Source organism: Solanum stenotomum, unplaced genomic scaffold, assembly GCF_019186545.1.
Source record: "Solanum stenotomum isolate F172 unplaced genomic scaffold, ASM1918654v1 scaffold18867, whole genome shotgun sequence".
In the NCBI taxonomy this organism is placed as follows: domain Eukaryota; kingdom Viridiplantae; phylum Streptophyta; class Magnoliopsida; order Solanales; family Solanaceae; genus Solanum; species Solanum stenotomum.
In genome coordinates, this window is record NW_026025253.1 from 1 (window position 1) to 11,534 (window position 11,534).

General features: G+C 32.4%; 2 protein-coding genes across 2 annotated transcripts; both read right to left on the minus strand.

The window, feature by feature from the left end:
• Window positions 1-5: 5 nt before the first annotated feature.
• On the minus strand, window positions 6-563 carry LOC125850724 (protein NRT1/ PTR FAMILY 2.9-like; the record flags this gene model as incomplete). Its single annotated transcript, XM_049530574.1, has 1 exon — window positions 6-563. A coding segment is annotated over one exon (558 nt), but the record flags the coding sequence as incomplete, so codon positions are not given.
• On the minus strand, window positions 548-1,845 carry LOC125850725 (protein NRT1/ PTR FAMILY 2.11-like). Its single transcript, XM_049530575.1, has 3 exons — window positions 1,717-1,845; window positions 1,376-1,593; window positions 548-1,202 (listed from the first exon to the last, which is right to left on the minus strand). The coding sequence occupies exons 1-3, from the start codon at window positions 1,790-1,792 to the stop codon at window positions 594-596; spliced, it is 903 nt and encodes a 300-aa protein (XP_049386532.1). The 5' UTR covers window positions 1,793-1,845; the 3' UTR covers window positions 548-593.
• Window positions 1,846-11,534: the final 9,689 nt, after the last annotated feature.

An 11,534-nucleotide genomic window follows, 5' to 3' on the forward strand; every position in this document is an offset into this window, starting at 1 on the left:
TTTTTTCAAAGGGGAAGAGCCGCCACTGCTGACATAGATGAAATTACACCTTTCTCTCGAGTCATTTGTAGCATTGGCCTAGTCATTGTTAGGGTTCTTCTCCTGTCTTCAACAATCCCTGATATGATCATTGTTACGATCGATAGAAATATTCCAATTCCCATTTTCTGGAGAAGGCTGAAACCATCTTCTTTCCCTGTGAATTTCCGAAGCCATGGAAGTAAAACGCGGTCATATATTGGTAACCAAATGGTTATGCTGAGCATGGAAATGACTATGAAAGATGCTGGTGGGATGTGGAAATTGTTGTGGTCTAGTTGATTGTCACTTTGTAAGGCTTGGAAGATGACATAATTTTGTGATTGAACAATAGAGACATAATAGATAGTTCCAGCAACCCATATTGGGATTACTCTTAGTAAGCATTTCACTTCTTCCACTTGTTGAATGCTATAAAGCCTCCATGGATCGACTGCTGATCCATTTGATGAGTTTATTTGGTCTTCTGGTGTTTTTACTGCTGCTTTACTCAAGAATCTGAAATTATAAGCCCTTTTAGTTAGTCAGTAATTTATCTAACTTTGAGGGTCAATTTACGCAAAATTAACTCGTAACTTTGATGCTGGCAAGTGGAATTTCCTAAACTGATCAGTGTAAGGAAGCAAAGAACTCAAGGAATTGGAAGGCACATAGTTGAATAGGGAGTAACATGGTTGCTCTGGCAGCTGCAAGTGCCTTTTCTTGAATGCAGCCACTAAGACCTGTGCCACACTTGATAAAGGACTACCTTTTGGCACATGCCTGACATAAATTTTAGTACCCACAAAGAAAAGTGCACAAGAAAGGAACATCATAATTGTTGGGATTGCTAATCCCAATGACCAACTGACACTTGTTTGAACATACACAATGACAGTCAATGAGACCATAACAGCAAATGTGTAAGTGAAATAGTACCAATTGAAGAAGCTACTGATTCCTCTTCTTCCTGATTCACTTTTGGGATCAAATTGATCAGCTCCAAATGCTAAGTTACATGGCCTTATGCCAGAAGCACCAATTACTAGCAAACAAAAGCTTACTAGTAAAAATGTCATTTGTCCTGGTGTTGGACCAACACATACTGGTGCAGGTTCTTGGTTTCCACATATAGGTGGATGAAGCTTCGAGACTGCTGCTGTTAATGTCAGAACTAGCATTCCCTATAAATTAAAGAAGAGATCTGGTAATTAGAAGGTTTTATAAACAATGGTTTAGTGTGTGTGTGTGTGTATGGTACGTTGGAAGTCATTTTCTAGACAACTTTTATCCTAGGAAGTCATTTTCTAGTGTTTGGTTACCATAAAAAGATTTTCAACACGATTATTTATTGTACCAAGAAGGAAGACACTGAGGCAAATCCAAGGATGTTGTAACGACCAAAGTAAGTATCAGATAGAAAAGCTCCAAGCAAGGTGCCAAAGTTGCAAGTGCCATTGAAGATGTTGACAATATTAGTAGCTGTTATGGTCTTCAAATGGAAAACACTTGTCAAGTAAACCAAGAGATTTGATGAGCTTCCAATTGTTCCCAACTTCTCAAATGTTTCATTCCCTGCAGTTTTTAAGCATACAACAAGTTGGACTCAGCTATATGATGTTTAACATACATCGAAAAGTATAAAATAGTGTCAAGAAAAGGAACAATTATGAGACTATTCACTAATACAAAAAATACCTATGACAAAGGGCATGGCTCTGATTCCTCTATAGTTTATTTCATTTTTTGTTGCTTCTCTGTCAATCTCCTCCATTGATGCTAGTAATGTTATGGTTCTTTGTTACTAGTATATTTTTATTCAGTAGATATGAGCACTAATAGGGAGACGTACATTTATTTATTAATAGAATCCTATTCGATTCACAATCATGATATTGTTTACCAATAAAAGAAGGAATAACGACTTTTTCTATGCACTATATGTGTTAGGGTTTTGCCCTGATTTTCTTACCATAATTTAAGATTTATTTTTCCTTAAAGAAAAGACAAAACATTACCATAAATGTTTTTACTTTTCTTGAAAGGAAAATATAATATTCTTTCATATTTGGTTTATTCTGTTCTTTTAGGACTCCTTTTCTAGTAGGAAAGGTTTTAGGACTCTATAAATATAGGTTTGTTTCTTCTAACACAAGAACAATAACATCCACAATGTAGTCGTTTAAGAGTCTTGTTTATGGGGAGATTTATTCTCTCCAAAGTTTCAATGTTTTTCTTTATATTAGTTTTGATATAATAATATTTTAATTTTTTAGTATAAGTTTTTATTATATGATTTATCAACTATAGGATTTGCAAATTGTAAGCTTCCGCATGACACTAATCACCTTTAAGAACCCAACAAGTGGTATCAGAGCCAGGGTTTCAAATCAATTTGCAATCAACGTGATGATAATGAAGATTTTTTTGTCAAGCTACATGTGGAGAAGAAGTTTCAACATATTTTCAACATTCTTGTTGCTGCAATTTTAAGAATAAAAATAAAATATTTTTAACCCATTTTTAACCCATATATTTTAAACTTTATTTTTAACCATGGCAAGCAACAGTGATGGAGATTTTGTGAAGAACAAGATTATCATGCAATGAAGAAGACAGATCAAGCTTTGTCAAGAAAATCCAGCCAAAAGGGGAGATTTGTTAGGGTTTTGCCCTGATTTTCTTACCATAATTTAAGATTTATTTTTCCTTAAAGAAAAGACAAAACATTACCATAAATGTTTTTACTTTTCTTGAAAGGAAAATATAATATTCTTTCATATTTGGTTTATTCTGTCCTTTTAGAACTCCTTTTCTAGTAGGAAAGGTTTTAGGACTCTATAAATATAGGTTTGTTTCTTCTAACACAAGAACAATAACATCCACAATGTAGTTCTTTAAGATTCTTGTTTATGGGGAGATTTTCTCTCTACAGTTTCTATGTTTTTGATTAGTTTTTAATTATGTAGGCCAATTGGTCATATCCTACAATAATATATTTCTTTTAGTATAATTTTATGTGTCGTCTAATTTATCGTCTTATGATTTGCAATTGTAAGCTTCCGCATGACGCCCTAATCACCTTCAGAACCCAACAATATGTAGATGAATTTACAAAAAAAAATGCTTTTGGGACATGTTGATATGGGGAATTGATAGCCTTTATGGAATCGTTGAGTCTAAATTCAAGGGAATAATAACATTTTACTTATATGCACTAACTATTTAAAAGATAAGCCCAATATGCTGTTGAAAATGAGTTGTTTGCTCACAACCATCCATTTATTGAAAGGACAACATTCCAATATTAGTGCATGTGGAACTAGAATATGAGTATGTCTTAGATAGTTCAAAGTAGAATAAAGTGGATTTAAAAAGAAATAAAATTAGATTATGATAAGCGTACAATTTATTCACTTTTTTTATTATTATTATTATTATTTTCTTTCAACAATAAATGATACGCATGTCTTAAGCAAACACAAATCATTCGTATAAAGTAGTAAGCCTCATTCACAATCCAAATCAGGTAGTTTTTACACCAAGAGACTTCATGAAGTAGCGATAAAAACATTAGAAAAGCAAGGGAAAATTACGTAATTAGACATATTTTATCATGTAAGCGATAAAAGCATTAAGTATTATTTCTTATACTTTCAAAATATTTTGTATCTTATCACTTATTTAGAGTTTTCTACCATATATTGAGAAAATTACCTTTAAATACATGTATTTTTGCTACTAGATACACAAAAATAGGAAGAGAAGCGAGTGAAATTGCAAAGGGAGGTGAGCGAGATTCGTATGCATCTGGGATACCAGATACATGGGAGAGTGGAGAGCAAGATGGGAGAGAGGTGAGGGAGGCCAACGAGATTTGTTATGTATCTCAAATACATGTGAATTCATTTGAATACAATGTATCCAAAATAAATTACACCTAATTTAACCCATTTATCAGAGATAGATATATCTGAACGTATCTGAAGGCACCAAAATCCGATAAGATACATAGTGATGCAAACTAAAATGTATCTAAGTAATTAACTTTCAAATTAATGGGATTATGTAATTTCTCCTTAAACCAAACATAGTGGGCTTTTTTGGTCACCATCTTTGCTCGTTGATCAATTTAATCTTGGACCATTTTTCTTAATAGTACCTCTTTAAGTTTGACTGGAAATTTACGCGTGAAATTTTTAAATTTTTTGAAATGAAATTTATATATTTGTAAAATATGTAAAAAGTACTATAAGTCATAATAATTGACAATTCAAAATAATTAAACATATATAAAAAAATTTTGATCAACGATTAATTTGTTTGAATCTAGAAATTCGAAAAGTGACACATAAATTGGTTTGGATGGAGTAATTTTTTTACTCAAAAGAGCAATGTGTTACTCTATACTACTAAGCAATATACTACATGCCAGCTAATGCGATTTTTTAGAATATTCAGATACTTTATCTATAAATTAAGTTTGTGGTATAAGAATTGAAATTCTTTAAATAGTTTTTATGAATAATGGAATTTTCATATTTATAATTTAAAAAATACAATTAAAAAATTAAAATCATTTCCATGTTATAAAACTTAAGAACAAAAGAACAGTATAAAGATGAAAACAATAGAAATATAGAGACAAGATATGATAGTATTTCTTATTCTTCCAAGTCTTCAAGTGTATACAATATGAACTCTTATGCCTCTATTTATAGTGTAACATAGAGGCATACAAAAGGTTAGTCATAAACATGACATTAACATGAATATAATGGGGGAGGTTATGATTATCTTCATAATGGATGAAGGTAATGGAGTAACTTCTTGATGTAGTGGACATCCACAATATATTATTTTATAACACTCTCCCTTGGATGTCAATAGATAATATGTCTCGTTAAAACCTTACTAGGAAAAAATCCGATGGGAAAAAAATCCTAGTGAAGGAAAAAGAGTACACATATCTTTTAATACGCTTTGAATGTTGCCTCGTTAAAAACCTTACTAGGAAAACCCAATTGGGATTAAGTCATGGTTAAGGAAAAGAGTACAATGCGTATTTTCTCCCCCTGATAAAAACTCTACTTATATCTCGGAGATGATTCATTTCAATCTTATATCACAACTTCTCAAGTATTGATGTTGGGTAGTGAATAAGTTTACAAGATTATCACTTGAACGAGTCTTTGAACGTCAATCTCACCATTTTGTTGAAGATCATGTGTGGAAAAGTCTTTTGGTGAAATATGTTTTGTCCGATCTCCTTTGATTGTATCCTCCCTTCAATTGAGCTATATATCATTTTCGTATATGGACGTGGCTAGATTATCCTTTTCAAAAGAAAATCACATATTTTCTGAATATGATAGATCATGATTCCAACCAAACACACTTCCAACTTTCTTTATAAATCAATATTATTTATGCATGATTTGATTCTTTGAATGCCAAGATTTTGTTGTGCCTCCATATGTAAATAAATAGTCCATTTGCGATCGAGCTTTATGCAGATCAAATAAATATTCTACATCTACATAATCAAATCATTTCTAACTCGGCAATTGATCATTTCAATTTTATTGAAGCTCGTCTTTTCTTCTGAAAGAAAATCACACATCTTCTATGTGTTGAGTCACTTGCTTTGTTAATTTCTAGTCATAACTTGAATGATAATATGACAATCCCTTTACATAACTTTCGTTATGTATATAAAATAATCTTCTAGCATTTGCATAACCATCAATTTGTAAGTGCACCAATTGCACTAATACATGGCATTTTAAATCATTTTCACGAGATGAAAAAGATTCTTTCTTTGTGTTAAGCAGTCTCAGAGCCATTGGATACTCAATGGAATTGCTTTAATACCTTTTAAATCCTTCAAGGATTTTCATATAACCTTCATCGTCTAGTTAGACATAATAATCATTCATTATACATATTCAAGTATTTCATCTATTGTCAGACTGAAACAAGTCTCATTGCATCCACCACTGGAGAATATANTTTATTGAAGCTCGTCTTTTCTTCTCAAAGAAAATCACACATCTTCTATGTGTTGAGTCACTTGCTTTGTTAATTTCTAGTCATAACTTGAATGATAATATGACAATCCCTTCACATAACTTTCGTTATGTATATAAAATAATCTTCTAGCATTTGCATAACCAGCAATCTGTAAGTGCACCAATTGCACTAATACATGGCATTTTAAATCATTTTCATGAGATGAAAAAGATTATTTCTCTGTGTTAAGCAGTCTCAGAGCCATTGTATACTCAATGGAATTGCTTTAATACCTTTTAAATCCTTCAAGGATTTTCATATAACCTTCATCGTCTAGTTAGACATAATAATCATTCATTATACCTATTCAAGTATTTCATCTATTGTCAGATTAAAACAAGTCTCATTGCATCCACCACTGGAGAATATATCTCCATTTAATAATATCACAATTTTTGCGAAAACCCTTTATGCCCCGAGGCACAAACCGCACTTTATATCTTATGGTTATACTTTCGCACAATGATTCATTTGTACCACACTGACATTATATTTTGATTCATGAACTATAAGATCAAAAACACCACTTTTCTAAGTGAAACAAAATATACTTGAATAGTGTCAATTATTTATCTGTCCACACTATATGACATATTTGAATTTAAGATCCTCGTAATCATTTATAGCATTGAGTGCTACTTCATATCAAAGATACCGTCGACGGTCATTTTGATATCGATTCCAATACGACATAACTTATCGAGATCTTTTCATTTTTCATCATTTTCAGGTACCTGAACCTTTGCCAAGGTTTTATAAAGTGTTATGTCATAGTGCTCTTTCAAAGCACTTACTTCATTATCATGACCATTTTGATAATTTTCTCATCTCCTTCCTCAAGGAGTTTTAAGTTTGGAATCAATTGGTCTATCACGCTTCTGACGTACCATAGACTCTGTCCTTCAAGGACTTTTTATTGGAACATTTGCAGCTTAATTAAAATATTGGGTTAGCAAATACATTTGGCAAATTATTTGCAACATTGCAAATGAATTATCTCTTGAACTTCAAGTTCACATTTTTTTAACGAGGATCTAGATATTCACCCCACACATAATTTTCAGCTGCTACACATATCTCCCCCTAATGTTAGGAAATTTAAGATTTACCCCCAACCTTATTTGGGTATCCATCTTTATGCGTGGTGGAGCAATAAAATCATATGTGCACACATCAAATTTTAGATGGAAATTATTTGGTTCCTGACCCTGAACCAATTGTGATGGGAGAACTTTGTTGGCTTGATGCATACTTGTTAAATAAACTCATCTCATACCAAATTTTATTTGAGAGATTTGTTCTCAAAATCATTGGTCTAGCTATGATTGGAGGCATACAATTTTCGCTAAACCAACCAGCATTATCAACATAATTTTATAGTTTAAAATTGTGTTATTAATTTAACAATTCGAGCAAACAACCTTACATACCATAAATGCATCTATTAAATCATAATAGTGAACGGTCCACATGGCAAGTGAACGGGCTCATATTCATCTTTCTATATGTTCCAAATAATTTCAGGGGATACAATCCCAACCTTAATTGATACAGTTATCATTTTGTCATGAGAACAAGCAACAAAAGAGAATCTTGAAGAATCTTTTATTTCTTCAAACATATAGCCACGTGAATTCTCAACTTCTTTTGCATCACATTTAAATCGGAATGGCCAACTGATATTTATTCTAGTAAACTTCTAGTTACTTTTGCATGTGATTCCTTCATCATGCTCGTATTCAACAAACAAGAGAAAGACGGGTAACCTTTTATGTAAATAGTCATAACCTGCGTTGATTGTAGTAATCTGAAGATATTTAATCTTTCAATAATTTACAGTCTCAATATAATGATTCTTTTTTTTTCAATTCCTTCGAAACTTAAAAAGTTTCCTTTGAGACTTACTACAACCCCAATATTATGAACAATTTCATTTCAGATAGTAACAAATTAGCTCTTTTGGAACTCTCAATTAATTTTGTATACTATCATAAATTTCACAACACCATTTTTATGGTGACCATCTCCTTCAAGGAGAAAATTATTATTATTGTCATGGTTAAAATTATTACATGCAAGACTTATTTCTTGACAACTAATGACAAATTTGTGTTGTCACACAACAATATTTATTTTGATCATGGCAACAACCTTTATAGAAAAGATTTATTTCTTTCTTTTGTCCTCCTATAGTTCATAATAAAACATACCACAATATTTGTGTAGTACTCAAAGTATATGACCAAAATGATCATTTATGGCAAAATATTTCCTTTCAATCTCTCAAACCTCTCGTAGTGGTGAGATGTGACATTCATCCAACAATACATGAACATGTTCTTATCCTTACAAAAACAAGTCACATTTTCTTCCAGAAATGGACTATAACCATTTGTAATGCTCCATAAGTTTTTATTAGAAACTCATTGTCATGCTTTGACATTATCAAATTTATGTGACTCACCTCAACATCACTTTAAGAGGTCATACCAATTGTACTACCACTTTGTATTCCTTCAAGTTGATGGAGAATTTACAAAACTTTTCAAATTGGGTTGCACCAACAACAATGTGCCCAATAACTTCTCATACCACTTTGATGGATAAAAATTACCTTTAACAATTACCTTCACATTTGAAGGACCATCTTAAGAAACAATGTGTCCAATAACCTTTTATACCACTTTAATGGATAAAATTATCTTCACATTTGAAGGAACATCTTAAGAACCCATAATGTTCTTCCTTTTAGTTATCACAATGATGACCATTAACATTTTACCACACCCATATTCGTACATTCAACCACTTGTCATTTTTCAAACATCTTATGTACTGCTACCACATTCACATAAGAGAATGGAGCAAATCAATTAGGCGAATTTCATGACTTTTATGAAGAGCATATTAATTTGCTCAATCATCATTACATCATCATTATATTATGTTGGGACTTGAACCAAGCGTCTTACCCATAAGAAGGCATTTTAGGTCATTATTTGTTGGGACCCAACCCAACATTTTATTATCATGATGCATCAGGACTCTCACCCGATTACACTCTTGGTGCGATAGGACTTGAATCCTTCGTCTTACATTCAATCAATGACATAATGCCAAATATAAGAGGACTCACCATTGAGCCTTAAAAAAATATTACCACTTTGTGATTAACATGTACAAATAAATAAAGAAATAAAATTACCACTTTGTGATTAACATGCATAGTAAAATATAAAACAAAAAAAAATACAAAAAAATATATTCTCAACAAAGTATGTATTAATATATTTAACTTGTCAAAACAGAGAGTTACATATAACATTATATTATATTATGTTTGGTGCATAATTATTAAGGTAGTGAATTACCGTTATAAATCAAAGAATCAATTAAACACTAAGAAAATAATAATTTCAATTACACTAAAATAAAATTGCTCACTACCACCACCCATTTTTCAATTTCCATGTGAACCCAGAATATTTCACACACAAAAATAAATAANAAGGTAATATACTTGGTCAACATAAAAGGGTTTTTAAGTTAAAAAAAAAAAAAGTTCCCCTCCCTTAGCTTTTAGCTTTTGGCTTAAAATAAGTCATTTTTGACTTAAAATAAATCACTTTGATAATTGCCAAACACTCTAATAAGTCAAAAACTGGCTTTTAAGCCAGTTTGACCAGCTTAAAAGCCCATCCAAACAGGCTCTAAGAGTCGCCGCATCATTATGTGGGCCTGTCTTAGCCCATTTCATCCATGTATCACTATGTATATAACAGTGTATATCATGTCACTGATGGTCAAGTCAGTAAGCTTTTTTTTATTAAGTCACAAAGAAGCTTTTCAAGCTAGGCTAAAGGAAATCACTCAAACACATTAATTAATCAAATATGCCAAAGTAGACCATTACTGCAAATAATAGTCTACTTTGAATAGATTTCTGTTTCTCAAACTAATAAGCGATAGTTTAAGTATAAAACTCACACTCTCAATAATTTAAGGGAAAAAGGACGAATTTACCCCCGAACTTTGATAAATGGTACGTCTATACCCTCCATTATACTTTGCGTTTACATAAGCCCCTGCCGTCCAATTATCAGTACACACATGCCCCTCTCACTAACGGACTCCTCATTCTGTACACGTGTCTTAATCCTAATCAACCACCCGTTTGACTATTCTTTTAACCCATAAACTAACAACCCGCCCCATAAACCCAATAACCCACCCGATTCCCTCTAAAATTTCCTAAGTCAATTAAAAGACCCAAAACTAACAACCTGATATTTGTTGACCTAACCCAAAAATTGAAATCCGAAATAACCTATCAAACTATCTGGTCATAATATTGCATCCCCATTAGGTCAAAATGTAACCCAAACCTATACATACAAACTCAATTTTGGAGATCGGAGATATAGTAAATTTGAAAAAGAAAAGAAAAGAAAAGAAAAGGACTTAGTGCAAAGCACTGAATATTTAGAGCTCTCCCAATTGATTTCCAGTTTCTTTTGTGAAACTTCAAATGCGCTTTCTTTCATGGCGTAAAGCCAAACACAGACTGCTATTAAGCCCAAATGTCGAATTTGTTGTTCTTCAACAGCCATTACTCGAAAAGAATGGTCTAAATTGCTACACCAACGCCCACCTAAATCTCAACTGAAGCAAATACATGCCCAAATACTCACACAAGAACTCTTATCAACTGCTTCTTTAGTTAATTCTCTGATTCACTGATATCTGCATATCAAGGAAGTTACCTCAGTAAGATTTCTGTTTCTTCACTATCCTCTGCCTTCACCCCCGATTCTAGTATGGAATCTGATGATCAGAGGATACTGCAAACTCCAAAATTCTTCAGAAAGTTTTTGTCTTTTTCGCCAACTCTTGAATTTTGACCACCCCATTCGGGTTTTTCCGGACGAGTACACGTTCACTTTTATTGTTACGTCATGTGCCCATCAAAAATCAATTGTACATGAAAAAATTGTTCATGGGTTGGTGGTGAGAAATGGGCTTGAATCAAACTTATATGTGGGCAATTCGTTGATTAGTATGTATTCGGTTTTCAAGATTACAGATGATGCATACAAAGTGTTTGATAGAATAATTGAAAGAGATATGTTCTCTTGGGCTAGTTGTTATGTGGGCATGCAAATAATGGTGAGATGTATCAAGCTTGTAAAATCTTTTACAAGATGCCAGTGCGAAATGATGTTTCTTGGACTGTTATTATATCTGGTTTTGCTGGAAATGGAAGGTATATGGATGAACTTTTCTATTTGAATGAAATGTTAGGCTCCGTTGTGGATAAGGTACTTAGGAAATTTTTAGAGGGAATCGGGTGGGTTATTGGGTTTATGGGGCGGGTTGTTAGTTTATGGGTTAAAAAAATGGTCAAACGGGTAGTTGATTAGGATTAAGACACGTGTACAGAATGA